The sequence below is a fragment of the Parambassis ranga genome, chromosome 12 (assembly GCF_900634625.1).
Source record: "Parambassis ranga chromosome 12, fParRan2.1, whole genome shotgun sequence".
In the NCBI taxonomy this organism is placed as follows: Eukaryota; Metazoa; Chordata; class Actinopteri; family Ambassidae; genus Parambassis; species Parambassis ranga.
In genome coordinates this window covers 6,941,864-6,966,374 of record NC_041032.1, presented here as the reverse complement: position 1 = coordinate 6,966,374, position 24,511 = coordinate 6,941,864, and the positions used below count along the sequence as shown (strand labels likewise).

At 39.2% G+C, this 24,511-nt stretch overlaps 1 protein-coding gene across 1 annotated transcript in view; it reads right to left on the bottom strand.

Annotated features, from left to right (window-relative positions):
* LOC114443885 (matrix metalloproteinase-17-like) overlaps nt 1–24,511 on the bottom strand; it is a 58,131-nt gene that overhangs the window by 21,608 nt on the left and 12,012 nt on the right. Inside the window, exons 2-3 of the mRNA XM_028418233.1 lie at nt 3,774–3,906; nt 2,706–2,841 (exon numbers count right to left, since the gene is read on the bottom strand). Of these exons, the coding sequence (XP_028274034.1) occupies nt 2,706–2,841; nt 3,774–3,906 (269 nt within the window). The remainder of the gene's footprint in view (nt 1–2,705; nt 2,842–3,773; nt 3,907–24,511) is intronic.

The window sequence follows — 24,511 nt, the reverse complement described above, 5'->3', positions numbered from 1 at the left end:
AGTAACAGCTTTAGTTTATTTTTTGTTCTTCTTTTTAACAACCCCCTCGCTCCCACCAGCTGAAAAGTTTCTGCTTATTGACCTGTTTCTTCAATCCTCCAGTGCCCTGATGTCCTGCTTTTCCACCACATATTGCTTCATTTTGCTTTCCTTCTGTCCTACCTTAGACCTATTAGCCTACTCCTTTCATCACTCCTTTGAAGGCTGCTTTGGCCCATCTGGCCTGTGTGTCCCCGCTCTCTTTAGCTGCAGGTTTGTATGACTGAAATAAATCAGGCCTTTACTCAGGTATGTAAATGCTTGTTTAACCAATGAGATTATTGCTACATTTAACAGATTCATTGCAGTCATTGTACTAAGATGCACACTCAACCAAACAAAACAGCAGCTCCTTTATAATGTAGAGGTTGACTTTATGTCCTGATATGAAAACTGGTTAGTCATTCAGGTGCTTCAGGCACCTGATAAAGATGCCCGTGGTACCTCTCTTTTCGAGGTCTACTAATCACAGCCAGCTGGGCGGAGGGCCCGGGGCCGACCCAGGACTTACTACAGGGATTATATCTGCCAGCTGGCCCAGGAGCAGCTCAGGATCATCCCAGGAGGGAGCTGGAGAGTGTTGCTGAGGGGGGACAGAGAGGCCTGATCATCTCTGTTACACAACCTTGATGGAATAGGTGGCGTTGAAAATAAATGAATAGTTCGTCATTCATCCAGACAACAACACAAACAAACAAAAATACCCCATATAAAAGCAATGAATCCGGCATCTCTTCACACCTGAACTGAAGTGCTGTGAACATGCTTACAATGGTCTAAACTCCTTTTCTTTATAAAGTGTTAGCATGTTATATTTTGAAGGCTTTGCTACGATTTTCACGAGCTACCTGTCTGTTGCAGCGTGTTCCAGCTGTCAGGTACACACGCTGCATCTCATGGCAAGAAAACACCTCACGTCACATTGGCTGTAAATAAACCTCGCATCATGTCTGAAGGAACGATTGAACAACAAGTCGAACAATTGTTAAATAATGGAAGAAACGTGCAAACACAAGTTTACTGTGTCACAGAAAATCTCATTAACTCATCCAACCGTGATTCATTTTGCAGATGTTAGTATTTAAGTATAATAAAAAGTTAGAATGTGTTTAAATAAATGAATATATTCATAAGGCAACAGGCTCACAGTACAAATCCAAATATGCTTTTTGCATAGCAGGATTCATTTTTAATGTGTTAATTAGGGCCAAAAACACTAACTACAGCTGACGTTCCAATGGGAGAAGTTTTTTTTAACAATGACGATGAAACAAGGACATCATATCATGAATGTAAGAATTCAATTTAATGGCCAGACCAAACAGTTGTGAGTGACTCCATATTTGCAACATTACAGTTTGAAAGCTCCTCTTTAGCAGCAATACTGCTGGGTAAAGTCTGAGAGATTCACTACTCATGAATAAGCCAAGAGTGCAAAAGGGAGATATAATAAAAAGTTGTGGCTGACTAAGAAGCGCTGACCCTTTAAAAAGACCTCTCACCAGCAGCAAGAGAGAGCACACAGATCCAAATCCAACCTCACATGGGAGGGGGAGAGTGTGTGGGTGCATTTTGTATTTGAGTGTCACTCTGTGTGCGTGTGTAGTAAGCGTATTTTATGTATTATGTGAAGCTTGCTGCAAGGGAACACAAACTGCCTGACACGCCACCTTAGATCATCTCCTTGTTGAATCAGCCCTGATAGTGTGTGTGAATCAGCACAGTCCAACCATATGTTTCACTGCCTCCTCCTTTGCTGTGCAATACTAAGCTCTATTCCTGACAGATGGTCCAGCTGCTTTTAACATGCCCATATTATTTTATCATGTATAAACAGCGGAGTGACTCTGTGGCAATGGCCTCGCTCTTTAGGAATCATACAGCTAAGTCCCTGCATTGACGTAATTATGTCAAAACTCTTACTTACTCAATCAGGATTGGACGTCTGTCCAACAGGATTTTATTTCTTTGTATGCTGTGTATTTATATCCACTCCAACCCTCATGTTGTTTTTGTAAAATACAAAAAACAACATGAGGCATGTTTCTTCGAGAAAGCAGGAATTTCCACAGTGGGGAATCATATTAGATCTATTCTGTCATATTAGATCCAATGTGTTTTAGGATGTACAGATGGAGAAAACTGTGCTTCCAGCATTGTTAGAATGAGTTGGACCGGGCTGAAATATACAGTATAACTTATTTATTCCCATTCGAAACAGGCTGAACAAACATGCCAGCAGTTCATTAAACCTTGAATTCTTTCAGCAGTGGTAGGTGACTTCCTGTACTTGCTTCCAGCAGTGGAGTTAATGTTAAAAAAATGTTGCCAGAAAACCTAAGCTGTGATCCTACATGCATACACACGTCACATCATTGTGATATTACTATACTATAAACAGGTTTCATATTTGTACAATGCTTCCTGTCACACTGAACAATACTGCAATTAATTATAACAGCTAGCAGAAATCCTCTGATAGCCTATGTGGTTGCCAAGCAACAGTAAGATGCTTCTCACTGCCAAAACCAAACACACGGCTGTTCGGTTTTAAGCACATATCTGTCTGTAGATTTGGAAGTCTTAACTATGTGAAGCAACCTTTTGCCTTCAGCACAGTTACAAGTGTAGGATTTTGTATTTTTGTATCTGCAGATATCCCATACCTCCATGATAGGTGCCTCTTGTTCCATTTATTTGGAGGGTTCAAGCTTCGTTTCCTGCGGCCCATTGTCACATCGGCCTCTGAGACATCTGGCAGAGAACATCTGGGGGTTTTCATTAGACCTAGAGTGGCTTGGTCTGAAGGAGAGGAGAGAGGAGGAGAGGTGATTGTGATGCAAAACGAATGGAAATGCATGCCATAATTACAGCTTTATTAGGTTTTTATTCAAAGAAAATTAGTGAAAACATAATATGTTTCTACATGAGGAGCATATGTGAAGAGGACCATCACCAGATTTGCTTGAAAGAAGTGTTTCAGGATGTGTTATCATAGAGAGCGTTTACATGCGCATAATTATCCTGATATTGTCTCATTCATATTCAGGATGTGACCCTAAATCTGACCCAATTTATCACATTATTATCTCAACAATCACCAGTTATTGACAACCAAAAAAAAACTAAACTAAAATCCACAAAAATCTATCTTTGATACAGTCACTTTGTGTAATTATTATCATGTTTAGATATGCATATATCATATGCCTGTACAGAAGGTAAAGAGAGGCCATAAATCATACATGTGCTCTTTTACTGGCATGAAGACACGCACACTTTTCATCACACTAGCTAACAAGCACACACAGACCTGTTCTCCTCATTTCACACACTGCTTTCTAGTCACATATATGAGAGTAGAGTAGTGCTGTGCATTATAAAGAATGATAATATTTGTAGAGGAGCATTACAGTGTGCAGGTGCCATTATGTAAAATACAGTGTGTACAGAGAGAGTGGTGGGATGCACACCAATCAATAAACTTCTGATTTACACACAGCAGAGTTATCAATCACATTCCATAGGTACATAGCTGTGGTGTCGTTTTACTCTGCGTGTGTGTGTGATTTATGTTTACAAGGTGACTCATGGTGGGTAGACAGCTGTGCAATCTAATGCTATTCAATAAATAAGTACTAAAATGAAAATGAGTTCTCTCATGTTTAAAGGGTTTTGTATGTCGGTGATATTGACTCCTATATTTTCTTATATACACACTAAGTCGCACATACCAAACACTCCGGTCTCCTTCAGTCCTCCAAACTTCTGCATGGCTTTGATGGCCTTGGTCAGGGCCTCCTTGGTCTGAAGCTGGCCAGTCACTGGGTCAGGGGGCGGGAGGTAGCCGAACTTACTCAGCCAGTCCTGGAAAAGGGGAAACAGTAGACACAGAGTCGTCATTTCAGACATTTCAAGAACTCCATATTGTTCCAGAGCTTCTACCTGTTCATGCTTACTGTGTTTGAATACTTTGTGTCCATCTGTTTGTAAGTATACGCTTTCAAAAAAGTTTTTATTTTGTTGGATGATGAAATTTTATTGTAAAAAAAAAATGAATGGGATGCTTCTTTCATTTGGATTAAGCCCAAAATGTTCCTACACCCGAGCAGTGGAGCGTAACTTTGGAACCAAGTACATTTGGGCTTACACTTCCAAACGTTCCAGCTGACATACCATCAATAATGTTATTAGTAACACCTGAGCTTTTTCTGCCAGAGCACATTAACACACAAACACACACACAATTCTGCTGTGGGACACATCTGTATTAACAAAACATGTACTGCATACACAGTGCACTAGAGTAGAGGTGGATTTTTATTATTATTTCATTTCATTTTGTAAACCCATTTTACTATTTCATAAGAAATTGAGCAACACAACTCATTTCAGCTCCATCAGTGCTCTTAATAAACAATGACACTGAGTTAATCTGCATGACCTCAGGATCAGGGACCTCTAAATAGAATGTGGTTGTTTTTAAAGTTAGCAATTATTAGTGTGCTTCTGTGACAAGCTACAAAATAAGGTATCTACCAAGTGAAAACAAATAGATGGTAGACAGCCATCATTGATGTTCTTCTGTGCTTTCCCTGCTGTGAAATGTCCAGCTGTCTCATCTGTCTAACCACGTTTATGTTTGTTGTGTGTAACACATTATGTTCTCACTCTAAATTTGATTCTGTAACTCCTTCTCTAAAGGTTTATTTTCACCTTGTGTCAATTATAACGGTCCAGATTACAGTGAAATCCACCGTCTTTCTTGTTCTTATTGATCCGGACTGTTTTTCTTGTATCTCTCTCTTGTCCTCAATTTGTTTCAGCCTCACCCCATGATCTCATAGCCTCATGGCCCCGACAGGTCCGTTTTTGTAATGGGTTTCAGATCAGCACTCGTCAAAGGAAAGTGACAAAGATCAATAGCGAGGCAGCTATTTTCTCTTGACAAGACTGGGGCAAGTGAACAGGCTAAAGAATTTTTTGCTTTTTGCAAAACTGTCTGTTATTACTGATATCTACCATGTTCATTGTGCACGTTGCCTAACAACAGGCAAAATAACAGCCTGGATGACAACTTAGAAGGCGATTTCATATCAAGTTTGTGTATGTAACATACAAGGTCCAATGTGTTGTGTATAACCATATATATACACATACATATACATACATACATACATATATATACATATATATATGTATATATATATATATGTATGTATATATATATATGTATACATATACGTATATATATATATATATATATATATATATATATATATATATATATATATATATATATATGCACATATATATACATATACACATACATACATATATATACACACATACATACATATATATATATATATATATATACACACACATACATACATATATACATATACACATACATATACATATACATATATATATATATACATACATATATATACATATACATATATATACATATATATACATATATACATATATATACATATATTAGATGCAATTCCACAGTACATTAAAAAATAAGATGGCCCAAGCGTTACCTTATGTTTGTCCTGAAAATGTCAGGGAGTCTTCGTCTATTTTCAATTACTAATAAAACAGAATTAACTGTCTGTGTGGTGACGGTGCTTTTAGTATCCGTGCTCATGCTAGGTGGTTGAATCCTGCTATAAATGGTGGCTTATGGTATGAATTTATGATTGAGATATATACTGTTCACATGGTAAAAGAAGGTCAGAAAGATAAAAAAAATCCTGCTTGAAAAAGAGCAGCTGTGAAAAGAAATGGCTGATTCAGAAATCTGAGCAGCGTTGGGGGCTCAGCTTGTTGTGGGTGACTTGAGGTATACGTGTGACCGGGTCAAAGGGATTGAGATTCTGGGGCAGGTATTGCTGAGCAGGAGGTTCTAGGTAAGCACTTTAAAAGTTCAAAAGCAATCCACCTCTCAGTGACTCAATGTCAGCGCACTGAGACTCTGGCAGGAGGGGTGAAAAAAGAGTCAATATTGATCCTTGTTGTTATATTTCCATGTTGGTTTCGCCATGTCTCACTGGGAAACGTGCACAAGGTCACATATATATATATATATATATATATATATATATATATATATATTTATAACACCCCTGCGGCTGCTATTTCATGCAGCTTCTCGCCCAAGGTTTGCCTCGGCAAGTCACTTAAACCTAGTTTATTTAATGGATGGCTTCACTTCAGCACCGTCCTGCATGTGATCCCAAAAATAAAACAGCTCATCTTGTATGCATTAGTGAACCTTTTGACTAGAAATGAGCAATTTCTGCACATCAGCTGGTGTTGGATCCACTGTGAGAGTCACAATCATTCAGTGCCGTCTTTGTCGTACAGAAGCAAAAATGCAAGGCAATATTTGTGGCACATTTCACACAGAGGCAATTTAGTGTAATTGTAATCACAGAAACACAATGGAGCACCAAGGTGGAATGGAAAACAAACGGCAGACATGGAATAAAACTGATGAGAGCATTAATGACATTTCTGTTGTCTTTGTATGGTGGCAGTCTAGGTACTGCTAACTTTTACTTTAAATGTATATTTAAAACACGTCAGTTTGGCGCAGAAGAAATCCAGAGAAGTCATTTAATGACACTAAAAGCCACATTTGATTCAAAGACAAAAAAATGTCAGAAAAAAAGGTAGCTTGTGAAGATAAATATCTCTGCTGCCCTCCAGAGAGAAAAACTGCTGTGTATATGATGACAGTGCTGAAGCCGCCTGTCTGAGTTTATTCTCTCTAAATCTGTGATTAACAGCAGCACGAGGAGGCCGATGCAGATGGCTGAGGCTTCTTTAATCGTGCGTTATTAAGAAACACAGGCGCGGAAAACCGTAGCACAAAACAATGTCTAAATTCCCATTATCCTGTGTCTCACAAAACTCACTCGACCAGGCCTGATGGCATTTCACCGTGCAGAAGAACAATCTGTTTTTGTTGTGTTCTGTCAGCTTTCAGTTCAGGCCCGGCTGTGGTTGGAATGAAAGTATAGATTGTTTACATTTCTCGTTATGAGCAGAAACATTGCACAACAAACAAGCAAAGAAATAGCCTACAAGGTTCCTTTGTTACATTTTGCACAAGGTTATCAAAAAGAGAAATGTGGAGGCTGCACTGTTATATGTCTTGTCCTTGACATACAGTATTATCGGTTTGGAGGGAAAAAAATGTATTAAAAAACCTTACACTTCACCACTTATTGTATTACTGCATTTTAGAAACAACAAACATGTCTTAATTAATGCATAGACATTGTTTAATAATGCTGGAAAACTTTTCCAGAGAAGGAAGAAAAACAGACTGAGCTCTGCAGCATGGAATGTGGTCAGCCCCTTAGTTTAGCATGTTAGCATGCAGACAGTCACTAAATAGAAGCTGTATTAGACTGCAGCTGATAAACGTAATGACAGACCCATCGACCTTAACACCAGTAATGTAGCCTAAAAAGTTCAATAATCAATGACTCATTATGGGATCAAGAAGTGTGTCTACCATTGCCACACTCTTCCCCAATCAAGATCAAGTCTGTTTCTGCTCTCTAATAGTTGCTTCAGTAAGGCTCTGGTGATCAATACATCAATCCATCCATCATCTGAACCCGCTTTTTTCCTGCAGTGCAAGGTCACGGGGGGCCGGTACCCATCCAAGTTATCTACGGTGGGAGGCGGGGTACAACCTGGACAGGTCACCAGTCCATCGCAGGGTGTGATCAATACATTTACTATTTAATTCATTGACTACCTGCCTGTTAACAGGATTGACATAAGATTAAAATGACAGTTTGTAGAAAAGCTGAAGAAAACTATAGTAATGATTTAAAGATTCTATTTGAATAATATAATTATATATATATTTCATCTGTTGCTGTGTACATCTCTAGAAATGATCTTTATACTCCACATCTATGTGAACTAGCGTGAGCAAGCAACAGTGTGGATATTGTGTATAAGACGGACAAAAACTCCAAAACTATAGGTTAAAGAAAAGAAACACTGGCGCTGATCTTAAATTTTGCAGGATTATTAGCCATAATCAAAATCTTTTTGGCTTTTCTTTCTTAGAAAGTGGCACTCCAGTGTCTGGTATGTGTGTGGACACACAACAAAGTCACTGTGCTGTGCTGTCAAGAACCCCAAACTGTGTCATCAATCTTACTGTCAGGTCTGTCTACTGTTCACAAAGATGACTGGGACTGTCTGAGAGCATGCGTGTGCAGACCGAAGTGTGTCTAAAAAACAGAACTTAACCCCCCAAAACACTACAGGGAGACACATCAGATAAACTGAGCTAGAAAAGGGGAAGATGGGAGACCTCTGATCAGAGGGGCTTCTTAAGATCTACTCGTGCTCAAGGGAGCTTTCTGTTGTACAGCCTTGTAAGCATCAAACCAAACCACTGACTGTGATTTCACACACCATGAAAGAGAGAGAGTGAATATAGATGTGAGTCATGCATGAGCTGCGTGAATAACATTGACCAGAGAGCAAAAAAAAGAAAAAGAAAGATGCACAAACACACACAAACAAAGGGCACCCCACATTTTCTATTGGCCTTATTCCATCTGACCTTCTTTAGATAGGACAGTGTGTGACAAGCTGCATCTCCATGCGTGCGTTTTGCTACCAAGTGCGAGCGTTCAGTCCAGACAACGAGAGCCTGTTTCCAGTGGTTTTATGAGTTCCCTCGGTCCATTCATTGCTGTTTCCATTGTTAAAAAACTGTTTCCCATTTGAATGACATGAAGTCAACACAACAGCCTCTTTCTCTACAAAACCACACAAAGTAGCTGCTTTTCAATTTAACAAAGGCAGTAAAAACAGCTCTAAAGTTTACACCCAAACTTAGACTTGCCATGTCTTATATATGAATAGAACAACAAGGAATTAATTAAGCAGAAATAAATGAGAACCAGACGTGCTTTTTTTGCTTTAATAAACACAAAAACACACAATCTGAATCAATTTTAGAGAGGATACACTGAAAGTGCGGGGAGAATAATAGCTATTGATTAATATTAGAGTGTTACTTTTTCTATTATGTTTCCACAAAGACTGGCTTCTGTGCAATCACTGAAAAGATTCTGGGGTAGCAAGAAGAGTCCAATCATCTTAAAGAGGTTTTATATAAACCGATGGATGGATTCCTTGACAGCAGCATATATGTCTGCTATCTATCACGTAAGAGGTTAGCACAGATGCATATCTTGAACGAACTTTCTCTTGGTCATAGCACACCTAGGACACTTTGCTTTTTCTCAGCCGATCACTTCGTTTTGATTCTTATTATGGTCGCAGCGCTGTACGGAATAAAACAATGTACAATAAACCTCCACTATTAAAACAGCTTCAATTACGAAGATAATTCATCTTTCTATTTATACCTCAATCTTGCATCTATTTCATTCTTCCCTTATCTCATCTCCCGCCTGCCTCCCCCTCTCCAGCTCCTGCACATCTTGACATGAGGTCAGGCAGTGGACATGATTTGAATCAGTTCCCTACACAACACAAGCATGGGGGAAAGGAAAGAAAAAGAAAGAAGGTAGACTGATGAGAACAGAGCAGCAGGGAGCAGCTGAGAGACAGTAACATGAAGCCGATCTTGTCAGCTGGTCCTTGTTATCGTTCTTGTGGTCGCAATGGACAAGAGACGTGGTCGGCCAGAACACTGAGGGAGTCGTCATGCTGACAGACAAGAAGGTGATGGATGAGCCGTGACATAACGAGCTGCAATATGAGACCACAATTACTGTATGATAATTCAGATAATTCAAACTGCTTTTGTTGTTGCTATGCGTTGTGGATGTGTTGTTGTCTGACATATAGCACCTTTTTGTGTGAGATTTGTATCAGCTTCCTAATGAAACACTTTGATCTCCCACAGTTGTTTTCATTTAGAAATGAAGCAGTGCAGAGGAACTTTCTGCAACAGCAGACTAAAGATGAAAGAATGAATACATAAGTACACAAAGACTAATATATTCAATGAGAAAAACTATTGGTGAACACAACTGTTTTCGTTTTTTTCTTCCCTTGTGTCATCATCTGTCCTTTATAATTCACAAATTATATAAGTTTTTTTTTTCAGTCTTCCATTTCGTCAGTTTAGTGGCCACCCAGCCGGAAAGAAAAGATACATCGGATTAATGGAAGCAGCACATGCAAAAAAACAGCAAAGTACATAATGACAGTGATTATGTAACATATTTATATGTCCCATCTGTAAGCATATACTGTGTCTGCCTCAGTAAGAAGATACACTTTTAATTACACACTGCTTTTCACAGGGTGGCTTTAAACCACCCTGCTGCTGTAATATTGCAGAGAGTGACACAGTATGTTTTATGCTCCTCTCCAGCAAATACACAGCATAGATTGTATGCTGAAAAACTTGCTACAGCGCACAGGCCAGCTGAGGATGCAGCCGCGTACTGTACAAATGCAATGAATGCCATTATTATGGTTATAAGAACCAGAACCAAACCAAGCCAGCTTCAGCATCTCTCCGTTTACCGTCTAAAACTACTGTAATGTTTTTATTCTTAATAAGACTGAGGAATGTTTCTCCATTTTAATATCATTTTTTCTCATGTGATACTTCAAAATGTCTGTTAAAAACATGGCGTTGGAAACCCAGCTATTGTTGCAACGATAGCCACCAGTCTGAAGGCCGTTTCTCCTCCTTCATTCAGCAAAAACAAAGGTATACTACCACCACTGACTTTCTCCATGTAAAAAACAGGATAAAAAAACATCATACTTCTACACAAAAGAAGCTCCATAGTTACTTTTTCTTAGCAATAATCATTTTTATGCAGCTACCAGTTATTTTTGAAGATGGACTGATGGTGCTAAGATGTTCAAAGGCTTCCAAAACCATTTCAACCTTCTGTTTGAACCTGTTAAATGTTTTAAACCGTCTGTCAGCAGTCTAATATTCGCTTTTTGTTTTGAAACTCAGATTACCTTGACTACCTTGAGAGGGCTGCATGATAAAAAAAAGATAGGTGATAAGATGATTCTCACAACAAAAGAAACAGGAATTGTGTGTTTATTCTGAAATACTGGATGGTTTGATACACTATGATAAACTATTCAAATGAAACTCAGAGGGAAACATGTCTCCACACTACATACCCAGGATGAGTGAGCAGACAAAACCACAAATGTAGAGGTTGTTGCTACATGTACTGTCGTCATCTATGCAGACACCTTCCACATAAGATTCAAGGAACTTTTACTGTCATACCAGCTCACATTTACATGTGTATGATACGAAAGTAGGACTCAGGTCTTGGTTTAGAAACCACAAAAAGAAAGAAGACAAAGATTAGCATGTGCAAGTAGGTCCAAAGGAGGTAGATAGTATTGTATAATTGTGAAGATGAACCTTGACACCTCATCCCAAAGAAAAACAAATCCAGTTAGTATTTTATCCACACTTCCTTATGAGCTGAAAATCAATTCATACAGACCTCTCACCGTAATTTAACAGTTCACACATTCTTAAGCTCTCTTAAACACTGTCAATAACTATTAAAGTGGGTGTAAAATCTGACGTTTTATTTTTTGCATAACATTATTAATAAAATGAAACTCATTTGTTATGGAATGCTGCTCCATGCCCACTATAATCCAATTACTGCATCAGGTAAAAGGGTACGGAGGGTATTTCTGGCCATTTTCCTTCACTCCATTTTTCTGCTTCTGCCTAGTCCTCGCCTCTGTTCTCTGTTTGGGCAATCCTTCACGCACGCCGGCATGTTCTGATGAAAATAAGAATGATACTACCCACAGAGATGAAAGCACACAACGTGCATGGACACTGAGCAAATAAACAAAAAGGGCTTTCTGTATTTATCTCTCCCTCCTGTTGCAGATTATAGTCATTCAAACATCATACAACACATCCTGTCAGATGGGATGAATTCTCTTCCTGATTCTCCTAAAGGTCAGCGTTCACCCTGCCGTCCTCACCAACCCCGACATAAAGCTCATCCTGTTTCATCTTCATGCTTGTGAGGATTCTCCATCTAACAAAACCTCCCTCTGTTTTTTCACTGATGAACAGCTGCTGAGTCCGTTCGACCTCAGCCTTTATTGGCAAGAAATGAGTCACCGGGAGGCGCTTAACCCCACGACCTCACTCTCACCCAAAGAAGTGGCCACTTCTGTGTTTACATTGTTCTTTAATGTTTTGGAGCTTTCACTTTTTTAAAGGTTTTAAAACAAGTCTGAATTCAGTAGCACTCAAAGGAAAGTACTTATACAAGGAAAGTAAATATACATCTTCATCAACTGAGTGATTAATACAGTTAATTAAGATCCTAAGATCAATAGGGAGATGAATAAGATGCAGCTTATAGATAAGCTTTTTAACTACAGCAAAGAGTGCAAAACAACTTTGAAAGCAGCTCTCAAGTGAGGAAAGGTTTCTTTGTATTATTACATCATAAATACACTGCTAAGCTACTATGAATTACACTGCATCTAATAAGGTCATCTCTGTCTATTCAAAGATTCAAACTACTTATCCTTAGCTCTCTTACCGTAGCATGTACATTTCAGTAAGTGGTTGTATCACAAATCTAAGCATGAACTTGTATTGCTAATGTTGATAATTCTTTTGTGCTTCTTTAATGTATTGTTAGTGTAATTGTAGTTTTGTATGTACTGTATGTGTGTGTCGATTACACATTTTAAACATGATGGCAGGTTTGGGTTTTATGTACAAAAATACTTTGCATGAAGTTTTTAGAAACTTTGACATGTTAGATATAAAATATGGACATAAAACTAAATTAAAACACAATGATGCTGAAGATTAAAATGTAGCCAAACAAATCTCCTAATACCACATACAAAAAGCTCGACTGTTGTCGTCTAAACACATCTCTAGGTTTGCCAAATTCCTATTAAAATGCCCCTGTGTCACTTCATTCAATAGCTTTTAGCAAAGCAGATTTCTCTAAACAGTTTCTCTCCATAACACCCAGGGAGTGTATGCAATCTCACCCGTGATGCTATCATTCTGCAGAGCAGTTGGAGCAGCTTTCCATTTTATATCACCAGCTTATTCTGAGAAATCGTTTACTTAAAGCATTACACTGGGATGGTATAACAGGCAGGCTATGACAGGCAGCTTGTGTGGAAGGAGCTCATAAAAACCAAAACCGGCAGGCTTTAAAAGCAAACACCATTTCCCGGAGAAATGAGGGATTTACTCTCACCTGTGCAAATGGAAGAGGTGAAAGAAACAGGATATAAGAAAGAGCAGGAGGAAAAAAAGATTGCAGGTGACACGAAGGGATGGTTGCACAGCCTCACAAACATGTTTGATCGCACAACAGTAGCAAAAAAGTGAAAATTAACCTGACTCTACACATGCTAGTTTTCTGAGATGCATTTTTCTCACCTGTTGTTTCAGTTCACACAAACAAGAATTCCCTCTGAGCCACTTCCTCAAAGTCAAGGAAAGATGAATTAGACTTTCTGCCAACTGTGAAGTACTTTGTGTGATTTACTACACTGACGCTGACCGCTCTGACCTAGTTGAGGGATGTCAATGACTTCTCCCTGCAGTGTAAAGACGGTCTCTGTGGAAATACCCGAGGAGATAATCAATGACTGCAAATCAAAAGTCGCTTACACTCCCACGAATCACCAATCACATGGAATATTATCACTGTCAGATTTGCTTTACCTCATTCAGCTATGCCAAATGATATTCCAAATGAGGAAGACGCTCAGGAAAGAGCTTTTGCAGATCCAAGTAAAAGGCAGAATTTGATTGCTTTACAGAATCTAACTAGAAAAATTAAAGCTGAAGACTTTTGCTTCAGCCAATCAGGTTAGTTCAGCAAGCGAAAGGAGGCAAAGGATGAGGGGAAGTCACATATCTGACAGAAAAGGCTGAACTTATGCACCAACATGCTCGCAGTATAGGTCAGTCTCTAGTTAAGTCGTAATATGTTGTGTATTTTTGACCTAACATATAGTGCTTGTACTGGGGTCCTTGGGAAGATATTTGTGGACACTATAAACAGCATCTGGTATCTTAGCTCATATAGTCATCTGCATACTTTCTCGCTGGTCCTTGCTTGAACACAAGATGTGCTGAAATTTACTGCTGTAGTGCAGAAGATGGCATATTACCTAAACTCTGACTGATGGCCCCTCATCTCCATTTTCTCCTCTCAGAATGAAGGTCACTTTACTTAAAAGCTGAACCAAAAAACCTGAGAAGAGCGACAACTTACAAAGGCCCTTAAATTGTTGAATGTGTATTTTTATTTATGAAAATAATTTACCAACCGTTACATTCTCCTCCACAATAATCCCTCACTCTAGCCTCCGTATTGACTTTTACATTAATTTATTCCCTCTGTAATGTTCACATTTTACACTGTCTGTTATCATGTTTGTGCACTTTGAAAGTAAAATACCTTCAACATAAATCCCCCAAAAAACAATGAATGCCTAAAATGTAAATGGATGCTACGTGTAGCTGGTTAAAAGAGTGTGACAGTGGGCTGAGTGTTATACTGAAACAGTGGTGCCATGTGTTCGCTACAGTAACAGCATATGTTGACCCCTGTGTCAAGCTTAATCCAAGATGTTCCTACAATATATGCCTCCGCGTGTGTGTGTGTGTGAGACGTTCACACTTGGAGGGCATTATGTTAAAAAGGATAAGGACCAGCTGAAAGAACTTATATTACACAATCCCTTCATTAACTCAAAGTTTTAAAGAAGTAAGATAGATATCTGCTGATACACAGTTTGACCTTTGAAATGAAGCTTTCCTTCAACAATTTTGTTTTTTAGGAAAGCTCAAATAATCAATACTTCTGTGTTAAGCCTAGATCAAACTGCTCCAAGCAATGAATTGTAGGCACTTTTAGCCTGCAGCCAGATAAACTGCCTGTAGAGTCTGTGCCAGTGGACATATTTGATTTGCATTCATCTCTAGGGCGGAGACACAACTCCACATGAATGCTGATGTGGCTCCTTGTCTGCTGGATGTGTTGACACTTCCAGCAAAACTTTACAAGAGGATGATATCCTGTGGAGTTGGGTTATTGTAACATTTCAAATTGCTTTAATCAAATTCAGCTTCTAGGTTTTTTTCTTTTTAAAACCACGCTGCCATGCTCTCTCTTCATGTGTGTGTCCCAACAGTCCTCCACCAGACTGAAGGTGAGTGAAAGGTAAAATAGAAGAGAAAATGTGCAAAGTAAAACAAGAGCAACAGAAGATTTAAACCCGCCTGTTCTAGAGAAAGATGGCGAGCAAGATGGAGCGGTGCTCTGCCTTGGGCAGGACACAATGATGCAGTTTTATGTGCTTCAGAGAAAAGGCTCCGGGTGAACACAACAGACTGCAGCTGAGTTGGCAATTTTTCCAACAGGTGAGAAAAGACAGGGTATGAATAAAAGGCTTATCTCTGTGTTTCTAGCAGTTAAAGGTGCTGCAAGATCAGTTGCCTCCCTGGTGACCTCAATATGCTCCCTGTTTTCACTCAGTAACACAAAGTGAGTGTTATCCAGGGGGGCATAATTTAATCTTTAGAAGGAGATTTGATGTGCGTGTGAGAGAGAAAGAGACTTTTTCCCTTTTTTTGTCTTTTGTTTGGAGGGTGTGATTGACAAGACTGTGGCCTGTGGTAGAAAGACTGGAGTTAGACAGTCAAGTCATGTTCAGATTTTTGAATAATTATGCAGAATGAAAGAAATGTAATAGTTTTTTGGATTTGTTTGATTATTCAACACAGCACTGTGCCGTCATCTAGCAATATGCTTTTGAACACCTGTCTGAACACCCTTAGACTACTACCATTGCTACGGACCACCTTCTGAAGAAGAAGAATAAGTATTTACCTCATTTCATGAAGGCTGGAAAAAGTGTGTGATTGAAATATTAGTTCAGCAAGTCCCCAAAGATAGTGTAAACAATGTAGTCTTTCAATATCGACTCCTAGCACTTATCAACCAATCAGCCCTCATAGATTTTACATCCATCACAGCAATAATAAGTATCCACTATAAAAATCTTTTGTATTGACAGGCTAGATTTTCCATTTTTAAATGTTTCAAATAGTGGGTCAGACTATTTTTGTACACCACTCAATGTCAATCCATCAAACTTTCTGAAATACGGAACATTCAGAAAAAGCTGATGTCTTAGGACACATAAAACTTCACATAAATTTGGAGCAGCCATCAAAAAGTACTCATTAGAGTGTAGATATTATCCGTCAGTCAGCACCGTTCCATCATTTCTCTGCTAAAAAATAGTAAGTCACTCTTGATGTCTTACAGGCTCATTTTAGGAAGGTGTGTGACTGATGAGCAGGATTAAAATAGTGCAAGAAACACACTGATGACAGTGGAGTGAATTTAGGATACAAGTTCATGTGGACTATGGTGGGCTATGGTACTGTATATTCCATATTTTATATGCATTTATAAATATTTCTTTATTTTCATCTTTCTTATATGCTACTTACTTCTCAAAGAATTTCTTGCAAAAGTTTTCCAGAAATATGAGATGGCAAAGTGGTGCAACTGAATATATAAGAATGTGGTATCTGCAAAGCTCTTTACAGTAGATAAAATAAGATAAGAAACAGTCTGATATCAAATAGAAGGGTGAATAAATACAAAGAAGTGATGCAGGCTGTGGGCTACAGATTGGGAGCAAAGCACTTCTGGCACTGAAAAGGACAAACACAATGGAGGAATTATGGTGATGGATTGTCATGTCAGGCATTCATTCAGAAAAAAAAGATTTGAAATCTGGTGCGATATGAATATCATAAATAATAAGTCCATTTATAATGTGATAAAAGATCAAAGAATTCTGGAAGTATAAATGCCGACTTCAAATCATACATTTGACTTTTTTTTCCCCAAAAATAAAGTGGCTGCAAAGCACAGCAATCTTCAATATAAGATTTACCAAGGCTAAGGCTTCTGATCCAGTCTGAATTATCTTCAGGCTTTTTATAAGTAGTGCATGGCCGGCGGTCCAAGTTAACCTCATCTGAGATTGGTAATGGCAGTTTACTTTGAAGCTGACATAATGGATGGAAAGCTCAACACAATCAGATGAGTGTTTACCACCAGTGAATCTGAATACATTTGACTACATTAAGCACTTTACAGCCTGACCAAGCTAAACAAAGACACTTCCTTTGTGACAGGTAAATCTCAAGATAATGTTTATCACCCAAGGGCAAAATGTTATTCTACATTTGACTCTTTCTCTCATGCACAGCTTTATTTGCAACTCCAAGCAAAGTTTAATTTGATTCAACAATGATAAGTTTAACTGAAACTAATTTCAAAAGCTTTATCGTTGTTTGTCAAAATATTTTAAATCCCCCATTTTTTCCAGCAGTTTATAGTCTAGCTCTTGTTTGAAGCAATAAGTTCAATGAAAAGGGCAACTGGAGTTCAGACAACCATCAGTGTAGGCTTTCCAAACACACATCATCCATTCCTCATTTATTCCTAAAATGATAACCTCCTCCTGTCCTCTCTTGGCTGCGAGACATATACATAAAAACTTTAATCAATCCATATCTTTATTCATCAGTTCATTTCTTTGTGTTGTTTCCAGCTGATTCAGCATTACCAGCATGAGGATTTCTTCCCAGGGGTTTGTGCTTATCTGGAGCTTTAATGCCCCCCCTCCACCTCTTAGATCCAAACCTTGAGATGATATGATCGCTATCTCTGATGAGGCAAAGTTTTCATTTTTTATGGACCATTGGGGTGCAGGGACAGTAGCCTAGTTTTTGTCTCTTTCTGCCAAGTTATGGTGATGATACTAACATCTGTGCTTATATTTTGAATTTACTAAAATTACTAAATTACTAAACTTTGATTTCCCCCCCCCCCCCCCAATGGGAACTTGTACAGTTTTGATATTCTTGTGGATGTATGAGGGCTTACTTTCTCTTTTACATAACTATATATTCAGCATACAGAGCAATCTTTATAAAACACATAAATAAAATGCACCACTGCCTCCCACTACCAGTAGATGGGCTGCAAGACTATCATCCCATTAATTTGTGAATTTACATAAAAGTCCTGATAATGTGATTGTGTGACACACAACAAAAAAAACAGAGTGGGTTGGGAGAATATTTTTCTCTAAGTACCCACATCAACAAAGCATTACAGTAGAGTGAATGTGCGAAGAAAGCTGCCTGTAAGCAAAGGACACGTAGTTTTTTCCCCTCCTCCAGTACTCATCTCACAGTCTAAATGTGATGTATTGCAGGTATTATCTAATGAAATGTACTGATGATGCACCTGAGCTGTTGGGTCCCTTTACCTGAGAACAAATAGGGAATCATGCACTGTATCTGCCTTCCACTGAGCAAAATGGAAAGGTAGGATGCAATTATGCATGTCTGCTAGCTGGTCAAATGAATGTTTATATCCGCTTTGACCCAACTAAAAAGACTCACAGAGTGACAGGAAATCATCATCTCCAATTTTTATAAGTGTTTTTTTCCAAACCTATTTGTGGCTGTTCGGCAAAGATGACTACATCCTGTGCATAAAATAAAATAGTACATTTGTAGGGCCTCCTAATTAGGAACTTGCAATTAATAGAATGTAACATCTGACAGGATTTGGTCTTAGATGTCTTGCTGAGCTATGAGACCACACTGGACAAGGAACTGTTGATGTGGTACATATTGCTGGCTGGGATAGAGCAGTATCATTTTCCTGAGGGGGGCTTCAGCAACAGATGGCTTCCTGGGTAGAAAGGGTCAGCCGAGCACTTTCGTGCTGATTTCTTGGAGCTGTCTTCATGTAGATTCTCAGTTAGAAGCAGCTTAGTGAGCGCTTTGCCTCTCTGTCTTGTAAGGCTCCCAGCCAACTAGTCGACAACTTTGAAATCACCCAATATACTACTCGTCCAAAACTAATTTAAAGTTTTATCATGGAGGTTTAACAGGGCCGACTGCAGAGGGCAACAAGTGGTCATTTCTCAGCTTGAGTGTTTAAGAGCCACTTTTTGGGTGTGTGCAACATTGTCAAGTAGTTATCTCAGGTTGTGCCATCTACAAACTTCACCAGACAGAACACAATGAGTAGAGCACAGGAAAAGGAAAAGTAAACAGTGTAGTAAAGGCCCAACAACAATGGCACAAAAGGAAAAAAGGAAATATGTATTTCCTCCAGCAGAGAAGCACATTTGGCAGTGTTTCCTTTTTCGCCTTATATTCCTCCTCAGCAAATGCAGGGTTTTAGTGACATAATATCCTTGGGACATCATAGAAAAAATTAAAAAAAAAAAATCAAGCGCAGCGCACACTGGCACATCCAAAAGCTGCTACTGAATGAGTAAAGCGCATGGCACTCTGTTAAAGCAAACATAGAGAGAAGCAATGAATAAGCAGGAGCACCCAGGATGCTGTGTTAGCCAAGGTTGGCATCAGAATCACAGTGAGGCATTGTTTAATCTTCCACTTCACCAAGAAAATATTAAATCAAAGACCACTGTGAAGAATCTTGGTGATGTACTGTCTTCTATCAAAACAGGCCAATGGAATTTTACCATTTACTTCATGTTGCTTTGGGGCTGCAATTAATTGTTGTTTATCTTTAGCTGTATTGAATCTTCTTTAACAAATGACCTAATAAATGACTTACATGGGGAAATTGCTTATGCTCTACACTACCGAGCATGCAGTGGACTAAAACAGAAAAGAAAGCCAAGGAGTGACATATACTAATAGTCATCTGTTGGATTCAAAGCCACTACGTTGCAAGCAGATGGCACACACCCCAGCTAGCTGAAGTACTCTGTCACCTCATTAGACACGTACTGCCATCTAATGTGCTTATAATGGAACACATGGCTGATTTTGTTGTAAGGATGCTGGAGGTGCTTACATTAACACCCAGTTTCTATTCACAGCTGAGTGTCAGTGTTTAATTACATACAAATAACTCAATATACAATTCAAATATATTAGTGGACCTACATGAAGCAACAAAGTGTGAGAAAGCCAGAGTGTGACAGCATGGATTAAAATGCGCCTGGTAAGTGAATCATTTAATCCGTAGCTTAAAGACAGCTGGTTCGACACAGAGCTGAGACGCATCTCCAGTCTGCTGGCTGAGGCAGCAGAGGAGAAGAAAAAGGCTGACACACGGTGAGAGAAAGGGGGAGCAGAGCCTTAAAAATGGCACCTCTCTCTCCTGGATTTTCAACATTAAGTGACCTAGACATTTCTGGTTAATGGAGGCTGCCATTTGTTCCCTCCTGTTAAATATTGGGCAGTGGAAGAGGGAAGGCTGGAGAGGTTGAATGAGAGCTGGTAACAGAGGGAATTGATCTGAAAGGCAGCCATGTCTGAGGTAACGGACAGGGACGATATAATGTAATGAATTTAATGACTCCCAAGCCGTGCACATAGGACAGAGTGACCTATCAGTTACAGGGACCATCCTGTGACTAAAAGACAGATAATAGTTCTATTTTAAACAATGCTGTGCATCAGCTCCAACTTTGTTTCTCTTTCCCTCTTCCCTGTGTGGGTTGCTTACTTACTTCGAATGCATAAAATGCACTGACAGACCACATGCAAAAAAAAGGTAATGTTTCTTTTTTAGACACATTAATGAGCCCACCTGAGCCCTTTATGCTACTGAACTCTGCTTCCCCATAGTAATCAGGAGCCCCTTTCCTACGGGCATATGGAATAAACCTCATTGTTACAATCAGTAGACTGAACAAGTTGAACCAGAAAAAGAGCTTTACAATAACTCACTCAAAACCTATGGAAGGTGCTAGCCTGCTCTCTGGGAGCAATTTGATGTTAAACATTTTGCTCAGAGACACTTCTACAATCACTGGAGACACATCAGCTTATAGCCACTGGCTGCAAGCCACACTTTCATAGTTTTTTTTCTGAGGACAATGAGAAGATCTATAAAATAAAGACTGATCACTGCTGCAATGTACTTATTTAAAATGTCATTACTGTATACAAGTGCTATATGTACAGGTACCTTTCTAAAAAACAGTATAAAACCTCACCTTTGTACTGATCAACCAATATCATAGTTGCCATTTTTCTATCACAGATATATCAGTATTGGTGTTTAAGTTGGACAATGGCCAAAAAAAAATGTAGAAAAAAGATGCTATGGTGTTGGAAGGTAGTTCAGCAGAGCGAACTTCCAGCACAGGCTGCAACATATGTAACAAATAGTTAGCAACTAGCTTTTACCAATGTTACTAGTGAAAACAACAACTGTCTGTGTCAGGTGGACATGAACTTGGGAGTCCTGAGTGAATGTCCACAATGTTGTATGAACCCCCAACTGTCCCCCACCCATCGTCTTACTTGGACTATTACAGTTGGCTCAGGCCCACATTTGGATGAGTTCCAGCAATACGATCATATGTTCCTGTTAGCATAAACATAACCATGTGTTATATCTGGTGAGTGCATTATTGACCAAATGCAGCAGATTAAGATTAAGATTATGAAAACCTTTATTTGTATATGGGGAAATGGCAGGGTTTTTTGTGAGCATGTGCTGGTAAAGCTATACCATACTCAGTGTTTCCCTTATTAATGGTAGGGGAAAGCACTGATATTAACTACTGTATGTTAGGCAAGGCAACTAAACAGTAGGTTATCAGTATGCCCATCATTCCTCAGGCTCATTTGACCTTGAGAATAAAAAGCTTTTATAAAAGAGTTTATGACCTGTTCCTGGTCCTATCAAACCGTTTAGAACACCACTGCAACGCTCACAACAAAGGTGTCAGTCTTTCCACACCTGTCAGTGTCCTGCAAACGTCTGACAAATGCTGGCGAACAGTATCCATCAAATGACATATTTCATGTTGTCCCCAGAGGGCACGTGCAGTAAAAATAAGTCAGCCTAGGTTTAAAGATAAATAAACTGATGGCTTTTGGAGCCAATTAGGACATGCCCCTATAACTGTAGTTGTATTTTAAGAGGCAGAAGATGCAGTGGCTCCACTCAAGGAAAAAAAATAGACCCCAAAACCTTCTTTGAAGTTCCCGTCTCTCTGTGGGCGGTAATGTGGCATGGCACCCAGCCAAAGCCCACAAACACAAGGATTGAATAACGCCCGCCAAGTGTCCCTGCTGCGCCATTCATCCCATACGCCACAATAAGAGAGAAATATGCAAAGTCACACACATACAGAAATGCCTATAAACACAAGCATGCACACTCACACACACACTTGATTGCTTGACTGATCTGCTCAACTGTCAGCAGCTCACTGCCAGGAATAATCTCCAACTTTTAAGTGTGGGTCTGAGAGGGTGAATTTGTGTGTGGATTTCAGTCTGCACTGGAAGTTTCATGTGGGGCAGTCAAAATAAATTCTTTAAACTGAGACAGATGTGTTTCTTTTTTGTTTAGATTGCTTTGTAGTTTAACTGGCTCGCACAGCGTTCATTTGAACTGAAGAGAGACAGTATCTCTGTCAGCACTGAGTTCAAATAAGCTGCAGGAATATACGTGAGTGTATTTATGGATCTTGTATGTAATTTATAGGCCTGAGGGTTTAGCTATGTGGTCAGTGCATGACAACACACACTGAGAAGTTGTGGCAACTGGTCTTAATCCCACAGACGCTATACATTATGCACATCTCATCCCATTTTAGATTTTCCTTCACTCTAAACCCACAAAATATTCAAGCCACAAAGGCCATGTGTCAAAAGACAAAGTCTACACTTTTCAAAAGGGAGCAATAATTTGTCCATGCCAAAAAGCAAGGCCTTATGTGTGTGTCTTTACATGCTGTGTGGCTGTGTACCCATGTGACACCTCCATGTGTCTTACAAACCCTTTTATCTGTCAAACAAACTTCTCATCGCTATCAGGCTTCAAACTTTAGTTAGCTCATTTTCATGCACCCTCCAGCATACATAAATGTCATCATTTCTTACAGTGCAGCATTAGCAAAAAAGAAAAAAAAAGGCTATCAAACAGAGAACAACAAAGAAGATGGGATTTTATTTAGAAACCTTCACAGCTCCCAGCTGTGAAAAGTACAACCAACACCAGTTGGTGATGAGCAGTTGTTGTGACACCACAGAAAGGTTATATGAGAAAAGAGGGATAGTACCAGAAGGGAAGAAGGAGAGGTGGGATGGTGTGTGTGTGTGTGTGTGTGTGTGTGTGTGTGTGTGTGTGTGTGTGTGTGTGCTGCAACTGCAGAAAGACATAAAATGTCTGGATGTATGTGGGGTTTCATTAGGGAAGAGAAGCTGAGAGGAGCTGTACCTACAGGAATAATACCGCTGCAAAGAAATGACATTCCCGCTGTGAGTCAGCTGATCCCTCCACCACCAGATGCTGAAATCTACAGTAGTGAGTTCATACTGCAAAGAAGTTCAACTTCAAGGTTGAGGAATGGGGAGTTAAATTGGAGAAAATGAGCAGCAGAGGGAGTTTTTCTGCTTTTGCAATATGACACTGCTGTAGCTTGGGAATGAGGTCAAAGGTCAAACATAAACGATACTTCTGGCCTGGGAATAAAAATGACATACTGCCACAACTCCTGACACACACAGCGTATCTATTTGAGTTATATAGTCTGTTTTTACTCTTCTTTGTCTTTATTCCTGATGAATCTCTCTTCTCCATGCTGAATGTCACAGGGATGGTAGTGTTTATGTTTTCACCTGCTCAGGATGAAGCTGCGATACGCAACAGTAATAAGGTGCTTGTCTGACAGAGCACAGCCCAGCTGCATAGCTGAGTACAAGACTGTGTGGGCAAGAAATCCAAGAGGAGCTTGAGTTGCATGCAGAACAGCCCGGTGGTCAGGGGAAAATGTTCTATTATTTATTTATTTATTATTGTATAGCTCTGGTGGGGTTACGTTATTCAAGATGATTAAGGGTGGGATTGCTGTAAATTGTCACTTCATTATTTAAGCATATAACTACTGTGAATTCAAGTCATGACAGTTTGGTGTGACTCTGTTATCTGTGATTCTGTTACAGCAATAAATACACATCACATTTAAAAATCAGTTATGATGTGGAAAATCCTTCTTTAAACAAATTAATATCCATTTACTGTACAGAACAATACCAGCACTGTATCATCCCTTGAAGCAGAAGATCCTTGTCCAGCCAAATCTGCTTACTAATTGCACGCAAGATAAAGATTCAAACTCAGCCTTCATGGGAACAAAGAGAAGTAAAAACAGAGCAAGCCTTGTAGTACTTCAATAAAATGAATGTTGTTTTATCATGCAAACAAAATCTGATAGGACCACTAGATAGAAGTGCAGAGGAAGGATAGAAATCTAACAATGTATGTGGGTTTATGGAGTCCTCTCTTGTTTACCACAGCAGTGCTTCAAACAATGGAGCAGTGAACTGCAAGTT